Source organism: Tyto alba, unplaced genomic scaffold (genome assembly GCF_018691265.1).
Source record: "Tyto alba isolate M040663 unplaced genomic scaffold, T.alba_DEE_v4.0 Super-Scaffold_16, whole genome shotgun sequence".
NCBI lineage: Eukaryota > Metazoa > Chordata > Aves > Strigiformes > Tytonidae > Tyto > Tyto alba.
Window position 1 is genome coordinate 25,419,771 of NW_024881278.1, and position 20,284 is coordinate 25,440,054.

General features: G+C 45.9%; 1 protein-coding gene across 4 annotated transcripts in view; it reads left to right on the top strand.

Annotated features, from left to right (window-relative positions):
• Positions 1-17,321, top strand: part of TTC7A (tetratricopeptide repeat domain 7A) — a 178,138-nt gene extending 160,817 nt beyond the window's left edge. For all 4 annotated transcript variants that reach the window (XM_032985268.2, XM_032985270.2, XM_032985269.2 and 1 more), the window contains one exon: positions 11,971-17,321. In XM_032985268.2, coding sequence (XP_032841159.2) covers positions 11,971-12,192 — 222 coding nt within the window. In that variant the 3' untranslated portion in view covers positions 12,193-17,321. The remainder of the gene's footprint in view (positions 1-11,970) is intronic.
• The last annotated feature ends 2,963 nt before the right edge of the window (positions 17,322-20,284 follow it).

A 20,284-nucleotide genomic window follows, 5' to 3' on the forward strand; every position in this document is an offset into this window, starting at 1 on the left:
ATGAAACGAATATACAGTGTGCCCACATCACATTGGTGGCATTGCTCATCTGGGACTGCTAAAAAGCAAGAGAAGAGAAAGGAAGAATTTGTAAAGAATGGACTTCACATTAACACATCCTGATGAACAAAGTTCACAAATTCTCTTACTGCACAGCTATGTTCACAGCAATGCAGGGATCATGTCTCGAAAGCTTCTTAAAATGTCACAGACAAAATAGTATTATTCAGATAATTTAGGGGGAAAATAGCTGTTTTACGTTAGTGCTGAAAAGAATGCAGTGCAAACCATGACCTAAATTAGTATTTCTGCCTGTAATCCAGAGGCCTGTGCTCTAGCCTTTTCCTCCTGCAGCCCACTTGAAGTTAAAAGGAGTCCTTGCATGAGGGTTTTTGCCTGAGGTGGGATTGCAGAATGATGTGCTGTGCCTAGCAGTGTGATTTTGAGGCATTTGCTAACAGGCAAAGGTCTGGGCTGTGGGAGCAGACATGAGACTGGCAGGTGGGATTTAATAGCAGAGATTTTGTGCAGCTGCCAAAAAATCACAACCCAGATGCTGGATCTGAACACATGCTGCCTGTTAGGAATGATGTTCTGGGGAAAAGAGGAAGCCGGCAAGTGTCTGTCAGAAGAATTTGATTCTGAGTCCAGCGCTGCCTTACCTCGCACTTCTTCTGGGGTCAGACAAGTCATAGCACTGTCTATGCATCAGTAACTGTCTGAGCATGGAGATGTACTGCATTTTTTCATTATGCTGCACCCAAAAGTACCTCACAGAGTCAGGCTCCTCTTTGCCTCTCCAGGAGCTTATTTAAATCCCCTACTTACCTTCTGCTTTTCATTCTCTCTCTCTTTCTTCTTAGCATGAGCTATCTTCTCTGAGCTCCCTATTCCCCTCACGCATTTATTCTGCAAGGTACATTTTTATTGCTGTTCCTCAGAGACCATGTTCTTCCCAAGACATTGATCTTCCTTACTTTTTTCTCCATCCCTGCTTTGTTGGAGGTCAGTTCCATCTCTGAAAAGCACTGGTGAAGAGAGAGAGCAAGTGTGCAAGCATTGAAACAAAGAAAAGCACAGCAGCAGACCAGCCATCTTTTACCCTTCCACAGCCACTCTGATCAGTAGGTAACTAGGACTAGCACTGTATCCAGGCACTAAGGGCATCCACAGACCGACTGGAGGCTAACGTGCTCCCATACTCTAGTATGAAAGATCTGGGCAGAGCCAGCAGCCTGCAAACCAGGCCAAGCACTTCGCCCTTTCTGCCCAAAGGAGGAATTTCCTAAAAATACATGTCCGGACATACCACTGAGCCACATGGCACAGTGAGTGCAATCCTATTTTCAGCCTGCTCTGCAGGGTGACATAGCTAGTTACACCTCCTCCCAAAAATGGCACGTCAGCAGCGCAGCACTTGCTGGTGGACCATCGGCGTAGCCTCCTGTGGGACAGTGCTCTCCACTGGAATTCCCCGTCAAGCGATCGCATGTTCAGTGTGCATAAGGCTACAGTGGCAGGTAGCATCCCCAGTTGTGCTGAGTGTCATCAGGACAGCTGCTTTCTGCCTGTCGGTACAGCAATGGCACTCTGCAAGTCCCAGATAGGTGGGTTATGGGCTGGGGAGGAGAGATCAAAACTAGTTCTAATCTGACTTTAAGAGATCTCTCAGTGGATATAATGCCTGTCTGGCACGTGCCTTTTGCAGCTCCACTGAGCAGGACAAAGGTAAAGCAACATTTAGCTTTTGGAGATGATTAGTAGCCTCCTTCTAAACTATGGCTGGTTAGCAGATTCTGTTTTCCCAACTCTGAGGCTTATTGCAGAATCCCTGGAATGTTCCTGCACTTCAGATATCCCAAAATAACTGCTCTAAGCTGTCCTTGGGGAAAAGCAATCCTTAGAGCAGCCTCTTAACTCAGATTTTTGTGTTGAAGCAGCTGAGCTTAAGGGAGAGAACTTGCCTTTGCCTCTAGTCACTGGCTCCCACAGGAGAAATGAGCATTTCGGATATTCACATTAATAAGTTTGTGTGTCAGCTCACTCACTGTCCAAGGAATTGCAAACACTTTGTTCTCTGTTTGCTGCAGAACCCCCCCCCCACCTCCCCCACTGCCGTACTCCCTGCAAATATATTAGTTAGCTGGCAGCTTCAGTAGCCCAGCCGTGGGAGCAAATCCCTGGCTGTACAGCGGGATCAGGCTCCTGAGCACCAGTTAGGAGCTGACTGAGTTGTTTTGCAGGTTTGTTGCAGCTCTCTTCAGTTGCCAGGCTTCCTTCCTCCATGCAGAGGAGGCAGTGGAGCCATCACAAACAAGGTGATAAGTGATCCTCTGACACCAAAGCCATCACTTAGACTTTATGAGTAGCCATTTCCTCTCCTGGGGGAACTGCGCATTTCCCTCATCAGCGAGAGACCGGACCCTGCTGGGGTGTTTGGGGTCTTTGGAAGGCAGCAAATCTGATCCACCGCACAGCACAGAGATTTCAGTCCGCTAGCAGGGAGGGCTGGTGCTCTGCTTCTCAGAGGTGGATTATCCCGGTTTCCAGGGAATCCGTAGCTCCTGTTTATCTGTGCCAAGCACTTGCGTTCCTCTGTTGTGGTAAATTATTCTCCATGTCCCTGAGGTGCTCATTACGCATTATTCAGGCTCTGTTTATGTAACTTTAGAAACCAAAATAAACTCCTGAAAGACAAAACTCCCCAGCTTTTCTCTGATCCCTTCTCTAAAGTGTGTGTAACACTGTATAAGAGAAGAACCTGACACATTTCTTAACCTCTCGAGTTCCTGGGGTGGTTCAGTCATCTCTGGAGAATAAAACTTGCATCCAGGCCTAAAAACATTGTCCTTGGCTTGATCTCTCCCTGCAGCAGATGCCTCTCCACTGAGCTCCAACCAGATCTTCCAGATTACTAGCTTTAGTTGCGGTTTCCCATCCACAGCCCTCCAGATACCACTGCATCTCTACTAATCAGTATTGTCATGCTGTGCTTTGCTCTGGGATCAAATTGAAGCCTAGAAATTGTAGTAGTCAACTTGGTCTACAGCAGAGTGCATAAATGGTATTTCAGAAAGTGCTCAGGGAACTGTCAGAAGGGAGAAGAGATGGAATGACTATCCCCTTTATGCTTCAACCTTCAAACACTGTTTTTCACAAAAAAGGAAACCAGTTACAATTAATTTAAATTCTGTGCTATTTAGGCTGCCTGATATCACACCAAAGACAGGACAGAGTGATAGACTGTAGTAATATAATATATAAAACAGTGCGTAGCACAACAACAGAATACTTTGCCTCCTGGTACATAAGACACAGCTAAACAGAGGGGTGGGAACTAGCAAGACTTCCAGGTTTTCAGCGAGCTGTCCTGATACACTGAGCTGGCCACAGTCAAGAGAAGGAAGCAGAAGTCCCTTCTTGCCAAAAAAAATGGGAAACATGAAAACATCACAGCTCTCCAGTGTCACTGGAGCTTCCATTTACACTAATGTTATGTGCAGTATTTATCAAAAGTCTTTAATTATTTATCTTCTCAGTTAGTTCCTTCATTCATTCTCTTTTGAGCATGTAACAGAAGATGCTATCTGTAATTCAGCAAAATCTCTTTGTGCATGGAGGTTCATGATTTATAAGAGATTTTATGTTAAGAGACTACAAGGAAACATTGTCCTTTGTAGGATCAGAGGCCAGAGCACTGACTGGGCCACAGCAGTGCGTTCCTGCCCAGCTCGCTCTGTGTTTCCCAGGAGCTCAGCTAGCTTGGTGCTCAGCTGCGGTACTGAACTCTGAGCTCTGGCTGTAGTTGTGTGGAGAATGTCATTAATAACGTGCTATCCCAGAGACTGCCAGTAGTGGAAAACTAAGCAAATTAAGATTTTTAAAATATCTCGGCTCTCCTTTCAGAAGACATCTGCTGTAATCTACATTGGCATGCTATGTGCTTCTGTCAGCCATGTCTTTGCTGCACTACACCCTTCCACAGAGACGTACTAAACACCGCTCTTGCTCTGGCAATTAGTTCTGTGGGACAGAGGTTCACAGAGACCCTCAGCAGAGCTGAAGCTGTTATGTAGGAGAACCTATTCATGACTCATACATTCAGACAAGATTTACTCTGTACAGAGAGAGGAAGATAACGTGCATGGGAAGTGTGCACATCAGCCCCTCCTTTGTTGCAAAGCAGTGCATTTTTAAAAATTGGGGAAGGATCCAGCACTGGCACTAGAGGAAACCTAAGCAGACAAAAATTCCCTGTTTATCAGCCACAGCACACTGTGGACATTCAGATTAATTGGGTGTCCAAGTCTTAAACCTAGACATTGTCCAGCTATATGCAGCAACATCTTGCTACGTGCAACAGAAAATAGGCACTTGCTTACTATCAAAACATAGGCAGAGAGCTGCTCCCCACCCCAGGAGCGATGGGGAGTGCTTAACTGCTGCCCTAATTTCTTAAAAATATTTGCTGTAAGTTAACATGCACCCCTTCGGCACAAAAGAGGCAAGTTCCCAACCCTCCTCAGCCTGAGAACACTTAAGCCTGTGACTTCTGCTTCCCAAAGCTTGTCCCTTGACCCTGTCCCTGCTCTCTGAATTGTTCCTGAGTAATGGCAGATTATTCAATGTGAAATGCATTAGCAGCCATGAAGCACAGCAACTGCTTTCTAGTCAAGTGCTTTAGCCAGCAGTTACCTGCTGCTCTTCAGCATCATGCATGTATGTTACATGCCTTTTCTGTTGTTGTTGATGCTGATCAGTCTTAAGTCTGCACATATTTTGAAATACTTGGATATATCTAGGCTGAATTTCATTAATTTCAACAAGGCTTTCTGCCAGAGAGCAGATACAGTGCATAACAGAATTGGGACCTTAAATTATAAATTATGTATTCTAAATTACTATTTATTATTAGTTTGGGGCCTTCTCTTAGTGCATGTTTTTACAGACTACACCATGAGCTTGAGTCCTACTTGAAGCTACTGTGCGCTCTACTGCAACTTTGCTATGACAACTGCCAAGATCAGGGCTGGGAGAAATCTTGTCTTCCCTAGGAAAAGAGAGTGCAAAACAAATACTTCGTTAGTTAGTCTCAAACATGTGGTTGAGGCATCCTGTTTGGTTTCTTTGCTTGCTACTTCATCTCCAGGTAGGTCTCAGCAAAGGAAGAACTATCTAGAGAATATTCAGCATGCAGCAAACAATTCTGCTTTGAATGAAGCTTAAGTGACGACAATCCAACAAGGCAGAAAACCTCTTAATTCTCCCTAGGCTTGTAGGAGCCTCCCTATGAAGAGATCAGACCCTCCTGGTTTGAAATGCTGCCTTAGGGTTTGCTTTTTGTGTCAATAAATGTTTTATCACATTTAAGCTTCAAACACGGTACAAACATCCTTGCTAAGATTTGATGAACTCAAATAGAGGCAAGCAAGCCTGGGCAGAGGGCAGCATGCAGCACAGCACAGTGCTTCCCTTCTGCAGGGGGGGCTTGCCTCGGCCTCACAGCGAGGGTCTGGGCAACATGGTGCCTTTGCAATTATACAATGCCTTGAAAAACACATTGGCAAGCTAAGGAAGGGGATGTTCCTCTCTTCGGGTCTTCACCACTTTTGATCTTTTCTTTCTTTTGCTTTTTCTTCTCTCCCTGCCAAAACTGCCTCGGTATGGTTGGTGAAACATATCCGTGTGCCCAGATCTGTCGTGGGCTTAAGACATCTCTGTCTTCATGCTCAGCTAGTCTGTCTTTCCTGGTACTTCCTTGCAATCTTATTTCTTCTCTTACCTCACACTCATCTCTAGCACATAAAGATGCTGCAGTGAAGTTTAAGCCGCAATCTGCTGCTAGGCTGCCTTGGGTGCCTGCAGTACCAGAGCTGAAATCTCCGGGTTGAACCTACTGAGTTGAAGCCCACAGGCAGTGCCCAAGTGCTACAAATCATGATGCAAACTCATGTTTTTGCTTTTGCCAGCACTTGCCAGCTCCCCCCGCTCTGGTGCTGTTCCTTCATTTTGCCTTTTCACATGCTGCGTTTTGCAGTGGCCCTGCCTGCCTTCCCTCTCTTCGCCTCTCCTTCCCCTCCTCTGCTTTATCAAATGCAGCACTTCAGCGTCACTGGCTGACAGGGGATACAGCAGCTTTAGTGGAGGAGATGGAGAGAGGGAAGGAAGAGAAGGAAAAACTGCTCTCGACAAAAGAGGCAGCAGAAACACTGAAAGTCAAGCTTTCCTTCAGAAGTGGATCCCAGTCACCCTTTGTTAGGGCAGCAAATTAAGGTACAGTCTCTAATTCACTGTGTTTGACGAGCAGATCCCGAGTGCTCCATGTATTCCTACAGTGTATTTTCAGAGAACAAAGCTCTCAGATGCGTAGCTCAGGTTCGCCACAACCTGGACTGAATCAGCAAAATGGATGATTAGCTACACCACACACTGCCAGCCGCTGCGTGGCTAAGTGACAGCGCAACAAAAACTCGCTTCACTGCTTATAGCTTAAAAAAAATCCTGGCTCCTCAGAAATGCAAAGGTCATGAATGTAGGGGGAAAGAATCAGAGAGCAATTGGCTAGTTACATGTCTCTCTTCATTCTAGGAGACCTAGAACTTCCAGGGTTAATCTTTGCCATTTTCCAAGAGAACTCTCGGATATTTCATGGTTTATGCAACAGATTTTGCTTACAACTTATTCTGATTGCTAAATAATTACAGAAGAGTATGTTGCCCTGTAGCAGTGACGATTTTTCTGTTACATGAGACTGTTATCACCAAGTGCCAAATGTATCTTGAAAGGCTTTTTGTAGGGTTCTGATGAATAAGCACAGTTTTGAACAAGCATTTTTCTGCAGCATGCCCTGATCTTGCCAGCTGTTGATTACCCTCCTACTAACCACTAGTGACATGTCCATATTATAGATTGGAGTAGACAGCAAGGATATCCCCTTTACCTTTAAATGAATTAAACAATGCACTAGTAGAAGTCCAACAGCAAAGTCTAATTTATTCTGGAAACTTCTTAGGGTATTTAGACAATAATGGGTGAAAATGCTGTGCTCAGTGAAGAAAAGCATCAGAGATAACCTTACTTTGGACTGTGAGTGTCATGCAAAGAAAGAGAACTTGCCTTTAAAGTAATTATTAAAATCAGTTTGTAAGTTATAGAGCCTAGTCCACCTAGAGAGATTCTCCAAGAATGAGATGACCATGCAAACAAACCAAAAAGCAATCTTCCAGGAAAGAAATAAAATGTTTTTCTGGAGTTCTCTTTCTAATGCAAGTCCCAAAGGAAAGAACAAGTAAATTCATGCCACCTTAGTGGAAGGAGACAAGGATGCCAAGACTCAGGATAACTCCTTGCAGCTTATCAGGTGTTTGAACTAAACATTTGCAAAGGAAGTTTTGACTTTACTAAAAATAAATTCCAGATTGTACATGAGGCTTATTTTGTAGTCTTCCATAATGTCTCTTCTACACTGTTTTCTGGGAATTTTATGAGCTAACATCTTTTAAGGAGGTTTTGTCATACTCTAAGGAAATAAAGGCACAGATCAGCAATTTCACAACCTCTTGAAGTGGGACTTCAAGTGGGGCTTATGCTCACTTTGTTAGTGGAAATTGAAAGCAAGTCACTTTTTTGCTCATCTAACTTAAATTGAAATATGGCTCTCCTATTTTAAAACAAAAATAGCCTCACTCAAGTATCAGTTACTGAGTATCGCATCACTGAAGGCAAGGGAGTCCAACCCAGTGTCACCATAGACGCGGTTTAGGTTGTGGCCATTTTGCATGCGGACAAGGTCAAAAATACCTTTGAAAAAGCTTCTCATATGCACCCCTTGTTCCCTGAAATTAAAAACAATAAATTCCTGAGTCCAGCAGGCAGCATGAGGCACCCTAAATCAGCAAACCAATTCTATCTCCACTCTGCCTTCATGCACCGCTGTACTGTACCAGCTTTGCTGTGCCACAGCCCACCACCTCAAACAAATTTCTGCAGTGCTTTCAGCACCATCTTCTACAGCCTGGCTTGAAATCGCAACCTTCACTACCCTGCCTCTGTTTACAAGATCCAAAGTATGTCTTCAGACCTAAAGAGGAAAATTAATTTAATCTGCCTAAGTTACCCTCAGACATCCTTGAGTGAGTGACTTAGCATCCAAGCACTATACAGCTGTATTAACTCAAGTAGCACATGAAATGCCTGCGTGTGGCTAGCACAGGGCTTGTGCGAGCCCTAGCAACATGCTGCCCACAGGAGCTCAAAGGCGAAATGATTCCCATACACCTTTTGGGTTGGTTTGGGGTTTTTTACTATTTGTAATATGCTTCAGTTTAAAAAGAAGCCTGTCCTCACTGCTCCTTAGGGCCTGACTCAGTACTAACAACACTGACAAAGAAGACCATACTTGGAGGTACACACCATCTTTGGGAGGAAATAATGGGCAAAGCCAGAAGTGCCAGTGCTAGCCAGGAGGTGGCAGAGGAGCGAGGCTACCTTGTACACCCGTTTCTGCTTTAGTTTGGCAAAAGTACAAATGCAAACCAAGGAAAGCCAACAAAACCCAGCTCCACCCTCCATCTTCAGGAATAAGAGGATGAAACCCTTAATAACATTCCTGCTTGCAGTTTATACTAATTGCTCATCTTCCTGAGATCTGACTTTATGAAATTATGCATGCACACCAAGCAGATGAGTTTCCATAGAAACTCAGGAACTGAACTTTCATTAGAAAAATCTTTTTTTTTTTTTTTTAAATCTTCCAGATAAAAATGCAAATTGCCTGTCAGTGGGTGGCTTTCTGAATTTATATATAATTTTTTTCTTTTGCACTGTAGGCAGATTCCAGCTGGACCTACATAGCAACAACATGCAGGCATTGTTTATAGCAAGCCAGACTCCATGGGGAAATAAGAAATTCAGGAGCAAGGAGAAGCTCTCAAGTGCAAATACCTCAGGGAAACAAAAAACTGAAGTGCTCAGTGCTGCATCTTCATGAGGTTTGGGGGTTGTGCAGCCTCCAGCTCTCAGAAAATGCTTGTGGTTTGCAAGGAGCAGGGTGGGGAGGAGGGGAGATAGGAAACCCAAAGCAAGAAACTCTCCTGCACACAGAATTCATGATGTTCAACCTGTCCTTTAAACATCCAGCAGCATATTTCTGCCGGTTCAGTTAAGCCTCACTGGAAGGGCTGACACCATCTGTCGCAGCTCACTCTGGGCGAAGGAGCAGGTCTCTGTGCTGGGGTTTGGGAGCATGGGCAGGGCCTGGGTTGGAGAGCGGTTCGGCCACACCCCGACCTCCGCTTGGGCTGAGGCCTGAAGCCCAGCATCTTTAGGCCCACACCCCATAGGATTCCAGGCACATGGGCAGGAAGGGGACATGGGGCTGTTCCTGATCAGAACGAAAGGGAAGCCGGACGGTGGGCACGTCTGGGAAGGGCCCTGGACCTGGGCAGCCTTTGGCACTAACAGTTGTGCATGTTAGCAAGGAGGAGGGGGGGGAAATCTTTACCTCCTTTAGCAAATGTTTCCTCCTGTGTTTCTCCCCAAAAACACAGAGCAGTTTTTCACTCATGCAGGATACTGCAGCATCAGCAAGAGGCTTTCCTCTGGCTTTGGGGAGCCTGGGATCACCCTTTCTAAGTGTTCACAGATTTTTTTTTTTTCAGACATACTGGCATGTTTGAAACCACTGAATACCGACAAGCGAATGCTCACGTGTACTGCACTTACTGGTGGGCATCAGCTTCAGCATCTCCCCCAGGTGAACACAGTAAACACAGTACCTGTGGTTTGCGTACAGCTTCCTCCCGGTGCTGCAAACCAGCTGCAGGGACCTCAAGCACAGGCCCAGTAAAGGCAGCAGCTCCGCACCAGGGAGCCGTGGCGGGGGGAAGCCACGCCAGCCTCTGCGCCTTGACCGACACGGGTGCTGGGGCACACAAGGGAGCTGTGCTGCACGAGCGGTTTACTATGAGGTGGATTTCACTGCAGCATTGTTGAGAGGCGCGAGATGTCAGCCGGGGAGGGAATTCCCCTCCTCGTTGGAGAGGGATGACAGGCAGCAGCTGCACGGGCTCGCTGGCCCCTGTGTCTCCAGGGCCATCAGCCCTCCAGCAGCATCGAGAGGCTCGATGCCGCGTAGTGTCAGGGTGAGGACAGCGATGGGTCCCCAGCCACCAGAGAGCACAGTCGGCTCTGCTCGGTCAGTGCAACAGGAAGAGTTTTTAGGAAGAGTGGTTTTGTGGTTGAGGACAAACTTGAGCTGAGATAGCTCCCGTCTATTCTTGGCTCAGCAGCAGATTTGCTACGGCCACACTACTTGCCCTTTCTATGCCTCATTATCCCTGTCAAGTGGGTGACTCAAATTATAATTGCACAAATTCCTTCCAGTCTGTCATTACGTGCCTGCGGTCGTCTCCAGGCAGCTACCTCCAGAGGAACCAGCCTCTCCCATCGGGATACCTCTGTGCCACCCATGCCTGCTCGCAAGGGGACTAGTAAGATCAGGCCCCGTTGCCTTGCCATTTTCCAAGAGAGAGAAACCTAAAGAAAAAACATCCCCACTGCATCTCTAAATGATCAGATTTGATACTGAGTTGATTATTCAGGTCAAGGTTATGAGCAAGAAACAGGCAAGCTATAAAACAGGCTGTAGGGTCTTAGTCATGCTGATGCACCCTGCATCTAATGGCACTTTTGGAAAAGCAAACGAAACGAGACAAAGGAAAAAATCTGCACTACTTCCAAAAGCATCACCATTCTTTCATCAGAAATTTACTTGGGTTCTAGTCGCAAGAGATTTCAAGTTTCTTATGTCTTTTCATCTCAATTAAAGGCAATTAGACACATTAAAGATTAAGCTAATGCTTTTCTTTATATATATGCATCTACATACTGCGTATGTCCAGGAAAAGCATGAAGTCAGGCAGTCATCTCACTTTCCAGTGTTTCTGCAGGTGAGTGCAGGTGGAGGCCATGCAGAGCGTGGCCGGCGACAGGACAGTGTTGGCTGCTTCCTCCACAGGCCACACCTGGATGAAACTGGTGGGAGGCTCATCCTGGTGTGTGCACCTTCAGGAGGAAGCAGAAAAATGCCACTAATGTGTCGTGGCCTGCAAAGCCCACGTGACCATCTGGGCTCGTTGTGGTTGACTGCTGTGTAATTAAAAGGGAGCCTGGCTCATTAGATGTTTTGTGGGTTCAGATGCATCCATACAAGCCCTATAGGAAAACATGTTCTTCCTACCACTTATTTCATCGTCCCCCTCCTGTTCCTTCCAGATGGTTACACCCACTTGTGTCTTTTCTTACCCTAAGGACAGCTTTTTAAACAAGGTTCCTCCATCCTTCTCCTCCCCCACACTGCTTTAGGTTGTACATCCAAGTGCAGGAGGACAGAGGGCCCCGTGTTGTTAAGTACAGCCTGCCCCTGGAAGGCTGGAAGGGGGACCGTGTCCCTCTAGCCCCATTTGTTAAGAAGAAGGATCTTTCTATATGGTTGGGATGTAGGAGCTGAAAGACTACCTCAGCCTCAGCTGGATGTTCCACATGTGCAAGAGTTAGTTTAGATACTGGGTGTAATTGAACCTGTGTATATTTTCCTGGGGGTCAGAAGCCACTGTAACCTACTCAAGGGGAGAGAGAAGCTTAAAGGGCCTGTAGCCTTTCTTCTACATAGCACCAGTGTACGTTCTCCCAGTAACATGCAGCAGGAGCACTTGCAGAGCTGGATCAGTCTGCTTAAAAAAATATATATTTTCACAATTGTTTTTTTAAATTCCTCATCACAATCAAAAAAAAAAAAAGCAGAGTTTAACAGCTGATGGCTTTTCTTCTGCAGAAGTAGGTGGAGACCCCTCCCATAGGACTCCTGTGCCCGCACTCGTACGTCTGCCCAGCTTGCTGGGAGCTCGGGGCGCTCCATTTCTTCCTCTGTTTTGTGCCGTTGTTAACTGCTCATCGCTTGTTTGTTGACAGGGCCTGGTGCTGAGCAGGCTTGGGCGGAGGGACCTGGCCCAGAAAGTCCTCAGAGATGCCATCCAGATCCAGACCACCAGTCACAGGGCCTGGAACAGCCTTGGAGAGGTCTTGCAAGCTCAGGGGAAAAACGAAGCAGCCATCGAATGCTTCCTCACCGCTCTGGACCTCGAATCCAGCAGTCCTGTCATCCCATTCACTGTCATACCCAGGGAGCTCTGAAGCCTTGCCCTGCAGCTAAGCCGGTTCATTCTGTGGACAGACACCAAAATCAAACAAATGCAGAAAAAGCCCAACAGAAAAGTGCCATTGTAACCTGGAGCTGGGCAGAATAATTCAAGGACAGGGCTCAGGTCTACATGCTTACCTGAGACAAGCCTAGCTGTAGAAGAATTTGCGACAGGCAGAAATAGAGAATGCCTTTTTTCTTCACAGGTGCCTGGCTAACCTCCTGTTCAAGTTAATATCAAGGCTTATTTCAGAGTGTTGGTTCAAGGTGACTGTCTATAGAAAGATCATGCTGGAGTACAGCTGTTCAAAGCACTTGCACCTTTCAATTTTCATTAAAGATAAAAACCCCAGGCCCTGAATTAAAGCCCAGGCCTGCTCTAAACAGGAGTAAATGTACCAGCTAACTTGACCAAGCATGTGGCTGCCTCCACACCGATCTAACAGGATAGGAATGACAATTAAACCGTATAGACACGCAGTATATGCCGTTTACAAAATTATTTCAGCTATTTTAATAATCTTTTTTCCTGCCTTGCTCTTATGTACTGCATATGCTCACTATATTTAGTGTGGCGCTTGCCTAGAGCAATGTAAATTGAAAATACTTTTTTTTTAAAAAAAAGCTGCTATTGCAATATGAGTCACAAAAGCAGAAAGACCAAAGACGAAATCAGTTCACAGTTGAACTAGTATTAAAAACATATATGTATCTCTAATTACATATTTATTGAAAGGCCTTACATGAAGTGGCTAATTATACACTCTGAGCTTCATTCTTATTAATCAACTATTGCATCACTTTTAGTGAGGAATATAGTGATTACCAGTATATAGTGACTGAATTCTGTGCTCTGTTGCATTACTGTTCCTAGCACAAAACATTTTCATATCCATCTTTTCATGATGGAAAAGATGGCAGCAGTCTTTTAAGGGAAAGTATGCTGAAGGCTGTACATGTACATATGAATTGCTTCTTTCTTAAAACCAAATCTTTAGATTGTCTGTAGAAATGTCACATTAGAGGTACGGAGTTGCACCTCCAGCAGCAGAGCGGGATCATTTTGCATATCGTATCAGATGTTAGAACGAAGAGCTCCTAATCCGCGCAGCCCTGCCCCAACTGGCACGGCGGGGGCAGGGGAGCAGCTGGCACCCCCTGCTAAGCTGCTCCGCTGCTGGGCCTGACCTCCCCGGGGCTCGGCAGCGAGGCAGAGCCCTGCCGCGCCGTCACACAAGAGCCAGCCCCATCCAGACCAGTCCCAAGATAAAGGTGCTGCAGAAATGAGCTCCCGGCACTTTTCTACACAAAAGGTTGGGGCTCTGCACCCGTTTCTGTCCAAAGAAGATTTGCGACTATTTCATAAGTAGGTTTGCACTAAAACACACTTTGTACTATAATTCTGCCCGGTATTGTGATCCGCAACTAGTTCATTCCAGAGATAATAATATCCTCAGGCAATAAATGAGTAGGGGTTATTTCTTAAGGAGCCTGTGGCTCTGGCAGCAGACTTGAAGTCAGTGTTGTTTACAATTATTTGGAAACCTGAAGGCTAATGCAGAGGTGGGCCCCTCACGCTGCTCCCAGGCCACACCACCACTGCCCCCAGCCTCCCCTCGAGGCGCCCGTGCAGAGGGAAGGTGCACTGCCCTCAGCTTTCGCTCAGCAGCCTGTTGCACTCCCAGGCCGATAGTTTTATTTTTTCCCATTAAATCATGCTGGTGCAATAGCCCAGCTTATTCGTCTGTTCACCGAGGGATCTGGAGTGAAAGCGGCCCAGCCGTGAATGGTGTTCAGCCCATGAGGTCTCTGACTTTCCAGTGCCACACAGGCACCAAACCGGGCTTTTTAGGCCAGAGGCAGGTTTCCAAGGAGACAGTGTTACCCGGCCACATTTCTTGTTTGCAATAGCACCAGCAGCAGAGGAAGGAGTAGGTGTTACCAGAATTAAATGAGTTTCATGAAGACAGAAAGACGCAGCCGAGACCCATTTTGCTGTGAAGGATGCTATGAAGTCGGCTTGCTCTGCGCTGCAGGTGGGAAAGAGGGAAGGGGAGGAGGAGAGATGATCTTGTTGACATAATATGTAAATTGTTACCCAGGTGTTTTAAACCCAGTTCCACAGTCAGATGCAATCTGACAATAGACTTAAGTAGATAGGTAGATAGATAGATAGATAGATAGATAGATAGATAGATAGATAGATAGATAGATAGATAGATAGATAGATAGATAGATAGATAGATAGATAGATAGATAGATAGATATTATAGTCCAATATTTGTTCTGCTCCATGGTTCCCAGGGTGGGAGCAAGCCTGTGTAAGACAAAAAAAGAGTCAGTCTGGTCTGACATCACCGCTTGCTTGTGCAACGTATATCTGTAAAGCGCTGCCATAGCAACTTCTGTGTACTGGACAGCTATTTGAGTACAAGCTATGCATCCATCTCTGCGGCTGAGGAACCACTTTAAGAGGTCTGTAACGTAGCTGTTCTGTGACCTGGCAGGAGGGTGCCTGTTTCCCAGCAGCAGCTGAAAAGCAAACACTCGCAGACCCATTTATTTCTGCTTGCATAGCTTGTAAACAGCCACCAGCCCCTCATATTCCTTGCCATCAAGCAAACTTCATCTTGGCGATAATCAGGCAGTGCCACAGCAGTCATCTTCCTAGGAGAGGTGCAGACCTGTACGAAGTACTTTGACTGCATCAACCAGTCAAGTGTTGCCAGGGTGGTCTTGTGTTTGACGTGTCCACTAACGAGCATTACTGGCATTGGAATTGCAGTCCCAAGAGCTTCTGCTCCAGGTGTGGCAAGGAAGATGTACATGAGTAAATGCCACCAGCATCAGTAGGAATTCCGTGGGTAAGGTACCCTCTACCAGCACAGCACACCACAGTCCCTGCAGCAAGTTGCGGATGAAGTACTTCACATGCATACTGGACTCAATCCTGAGATTTGCTGCATGCTTCCTAGAGGATACGAAGCCCCTGTTGGCTGGAGGGGTGTTTTATGGGCCTGAAATGCTCTGTACAACGCAGGAAAGAGGGCAGTTGTTGCAGACCAGCAAGTATTTTGGGGGTAAATCCTCTAGCTACATTTGTCATTAGTGTTCACCAGAACAGAAGCCTTCCCAAGCTCACCTGCTACCTCTGTTCTTCAGCATGGATTTTTTTCATACTTCCAGGTACAGAAAAACAAAGACAACTGCTTCAGACAAGCCTATGTATTGTAGTCTTTATATTAATAGCAACATTGATAAATAATAGATCTACTTTCCTGAGCTCAGTAATACTTTTTTGTATAGCAGGGAGCCTGGCATGCTTAATACTCAGGGTTTGAGACTAAGAACATAAGATTTACATCCCATCCCTCATATGATTATTACAGATGATCATCAGTAATGGAAGTTTGGGGGAACAATAAGTGAAATACCAATTCTGCAAGTTTTAGCACTGACTTTGAGTCCCACAGTTTTCTCATTAGTTTAGAAAGAGGAAGAGAAAAAAGGCATCGTTGCCTAAGGGATCCAGGTATACACCCAGGTTCCTCTCATTCCAGCACAAGGCTGTTTTCCTTTGTGCTGGCAGGGTGCATACAAAAGAAAAATAATTGGCTTCTATTTTTCTGTTGCGCAGTAAAGGGGTAGTATTTGCCATTGCCCTTGACCTAGCAAGAAGGTTTGTATATTGTAACAAAAATGATTCTGCCTCCAGGGTAAGAGAAGGAGAAGCCCAACAGGCCAGGGAACAACTCCCCTCCCTGCCTTACCCCGTGTAATCCGTCATTAGCTCCACGGGAGTTGTTGGTAGTTACGAGCGTTTCCTCCAGCTGAGGATCTGCCCACCGGTGTGCTCGTTCTGCTCAGGGAGTACAAGGGAGCTGCCGTATTCCTGCGCTGCACAAGTACGCCAGTCCGTTTCTATTGGTAACAGTTCATGCTACTGATTATCACAATGCTTCAGAAGTGCTAATTATCTTTTCTTAGTAATGACTAATAAATCCAAATGGAGAACAGTCCTGGAGGGTGTTAGGGTGTTTACTTTAAAATTCACTGGCTGGGCACCAAAGTAGGCACAGAACTGACTGCTGCAGTTTGAATTACAGTTATTTTATCCAGAAAAATGTTCCATTTTCAGAGAGTCTTGGTGAAGGCAGAGTTTGGTTAGTTTATATTTTGTTTTAATGACAGCGGAGTGGGAAACTATCCTTTTTCATGAAAAGACTATCACTGCCACGATCCTTTTTCAGCCAAACCAACAGAGATTTGATAGTTGCAATTCAGCCTAGGTGAGGAAGGCTTCCCAGAGCAACTGCGCCGCAGCGATAATTGCCTCTGACGGCACTGTGTTAGGGGCACATTTGACAATTATGCAGTGAGCGTGTGTAGCTGAGATGTCTCTCCCTCCCGCAGCAAGTCACGTATTTGGCTAAGGAGAGCTGCTTTATGCCCAAAGGGACGACTGCGGTGCCCGCCTGGGTGCCTGCTCCCACCTGCGGGGTGGCTGCTGCCACCAGCCGCACGGGCTGGGTCGCCAGCACCCCCTTGCTGGCTGGTTCAACCAACCCTCTGGCTGTTCCCTAAGCCTGGCTCCGGGCGATGGTCTCCCAGCTGTTTGGTGCTGCAGGGTATCAGTGCACGGTCAGACAAAGGGTTGGGTTTTTAGACGGGAGAAGCTGAAACGCCCATCAGTTCGGTGAAGTTGGCAGGAGGAGAGGTAACCACTAACCCCTCAGCTGCCCAGATGGTTCCTTCGACTTTGCCTTTAATGACCTGGCTCACGCTTTCCACCCCAGCAAACCAAGTCAGGCTCCCAAGTAAGCGGATGCTGAAAGATCCAGTTCGTTTCCCCACAGAAACACATGCCAGTCCGTAGCTAAAACCACTTGATAGGGGCACGACGCCGCACGGTTGCGGAGCAGCCGGTGATGGTACGAGTAAGGCCCTCCCGAGCCGGTGCACAGAGGGGTGGTCAGCTTCCACACGTACGGGCGGTTCCTACCCACCTCTTGAACGCTGTTAGCGCGGTTGTTGAAATCAGTTTTCCATGTAACTTTTTTTTTTCCTCATTGTAAGATGTTTTCACCAGATGAATAAAATTGACCCTGTGGAAAACAAAAAATGCTCCTCATATTTCCTGCCAATTTCAGGACTTTTAATATATTCATGCCACAGATACTTCAAGCATTATGAAAAGACCGTTTGTTATATTAACTGGAACCTAGTGTGCCTAGCAAGTTACCAGTTGCAAAGGGTATTTTAGCCTACACCCTGTAGTTCATGGGAAAAACGAGAGTGAGCAAGCAAGCAGCGTGCTTTCAGAGGGGAACACAGCCAGGAAAAAGGAGTAATGTAGCTTCAGATGTTTGGCTTTATGGAAATTTAAGCGAGCATCATGCTTTTCTTGTGCTTCTTCCAGGAAAAATAAACAAAGGTAGTGTGAGAAACCCTAACATCAAGGTAATATGCAAATACTATGCCATCGAGTTTAGGGACTCTCGCCTTACTTTGGCCACAATGCTATTAATCACCTTTTTGCTACAAACAGTTACTCCTGTGGTTATTTGGAAATAAAATGGCTTCATTCAAGAGCTTCCAGAGCATTCTTCGCATTTACATATTAATCTTTTGGGCAAGCTTCAAGAGGGCCTTCTTAAAAAGCCAGCCCCTTAGTTTCATACTCGAATGTGATTAAGGACAGGGTTTTTAAAGAGCTTTTCTTCATAACAGTGGCTACTTTGGTTTATGAGTGTATTCAGTATAACAAGCAGAAGAAGGTTCTTCTGTGGCAATAACAGAATTAAGTCCTTCAGCTGTTAGTACAAAGTCTTAAAAACTGGAAATCAAAGTGAACAAAATACTAGCTCTGACTTTTTTCCCCCTCTTTCCCACGATACAGAGAGGAAGTGAAACAGTGGTGTCAGGTTTCTGTGGGTGACCGACGTGGGAGGGAGGAGGCTGCCACGGTCCCCCCCGAGCTGGAGCCCAACTGGAGGTATAGAACTGAACCCCAACTAAAACTGGAGAATTTTATTGTTCAGTCCCATCTGAGGGAGATCACTTGTCTTTGCTTTCGTCCTAACGGTGGTACATTGCCTGTTATCCTCGCTGCATCACGCAGATGTTTAATACTCCCTTTCTGTTTAAATGGGAAGGAAATAAGCCTTTTGGCCCCTCATTTTTGCTGGGAGAAGCTCCAGATGGTTCGGGTACTCTCCACCCTTAATTCAGAATCGCTACTTCCTTCACAGAGAACCAAGTTATATTTCAGTGGTAATTTTGATGTGATACTCTTGAAAGGTCATTAAGAATAATTTAATAATTATTCATAATTTAATATATGTTTTACATTATTTTAAATAATTGATTCATACTTCCACTTCTGTCTTTCTGCTGCAGAATGGGTAAAACCAACTCAGATACCTACAGTATATTCTTGCCTTGTGTAAAGCTGAGATATTTAGCAGTCCCATAAACAGCAAGGGAAGAGATGAGCAGCATCGCTACTGCCCAGATACTCACTTCCATGACAATCTCTGGTTGTCAGGTTTTTATGAAGTCACCAAAGCAGCAGCGCTGACTTTGTCTGTGTTTAACCGCATCCCTCAGGAGATGTCACATCCCAGCCAGGCATGCCTGAACATGTCTTTGGAACTAAGAAAAAATATACACATAACCTACTGATCTTTAAAGACTGGTGTTAAAGTAGACCTACATATCACTGGCTTATTCTGTTGCCATTAGCAGTCACTACAGCGTTTAACTGTGCTGTGGCTGTCAAGCCAGTTTCCTCTGCTGTGTTGTCTCCAAAACGAAAAGCAGCATCTGGCAGCCAAAAATGTCCCTGCAGGTCCACCAACTGAAAAGCAAGATCCAAAGGTTTTCTCAGGGCTCCAAATGTTGAATTATGAGGGAAAAAAGCCTTACAGGTCCTTCCCCTGGTTGCACGGAGCTGCCATTTTCAGACCTGATCCCATTTAGAACTGATATAGTTGCTGTAATCATCTGGCTGATGGAGGAAGAGAATCAGGTAGGCTGAATTTTATACAGCAAAAATGGCAAGTGTTGTAACATGTCCTAAAAAAGCAAAAGAGCAATGAAAACTGTAAAACAGGAGACATTTTCCTTACCGAAAGGCTCTCACAGAAGCAAAGCCCAGCTTCACTGGCTTTTCTGACAGAAACACGCAAAAAGCTCAGTTTGTGAGAGTAAGATCAAACGTAAGGCAGCCCCTTGCCAGCGTCCTGACTGCAAAGGCCTCTCTGAACCTTGACTCTGCCTCTCCCCTGCGCCACAGGCAGAGCCCCCAGTCCAGCCCGAGGGCACGGGACCCCAGTGTGCTGACGGCGGGTGCCAGGCCCGTGCCCAGCTCTCATTGCCTCACAAAGGACAGCGTGGTGGTCCTCGAAGCAAAAGATTCATTGCGCTACGTATGACAAGTCAGACATCTTTTTTACGATGCTTACGCTATCGTAATTAGCTCTGGAAGCAGGGATGGTTGGGAATTAATCAGCAGTAAGCACTCCTGTGTTTGGCTGTGAGGAGCTGACGTCCTCAGCCCGCGTCTGCAATGCCAGGTTCTGTTTCAGAAGGATAGGAGTTCAAGGATATAACAATTTTCTGGTCAATGGTGGTTAGAGGTGATTTTGTGCTCAGTGTAAATGGCATTGTCTGGCAGAGACAATTAGCAGACAAAGCGCTGCCTCACCAGAGGCTTTGCAGCCTTGGAGGCGCTTCTTCTAGGCTGACAACAAACAGAAATTTGAGATTATATCTCGGGTTTCCAAAACAGGAAGCTGCTAAATCCAGCAAGCAAGCAATTCATTTCTCAGTCATAATGATGCTGTTCTTGCATCTCCTTGGAGGATACTGAAGTGTCTGTCAAAAGGTAGCAAGGGAGGTATTTCACCCCCATTTTCGCCAGATGGAAAACTGAGTCTGCCAGGAGTTGAGCCAAGAGAGGGGTGTTATTCTATGCAGAACTGGTTAAATTATTATGACTTGGGTTTTGTTCCTTTCTGCAGTTTGTCTCCCACCCGTGACTACCATGCCCTAGTCACAGCATGGCATGGTCCTCCTTCAAAC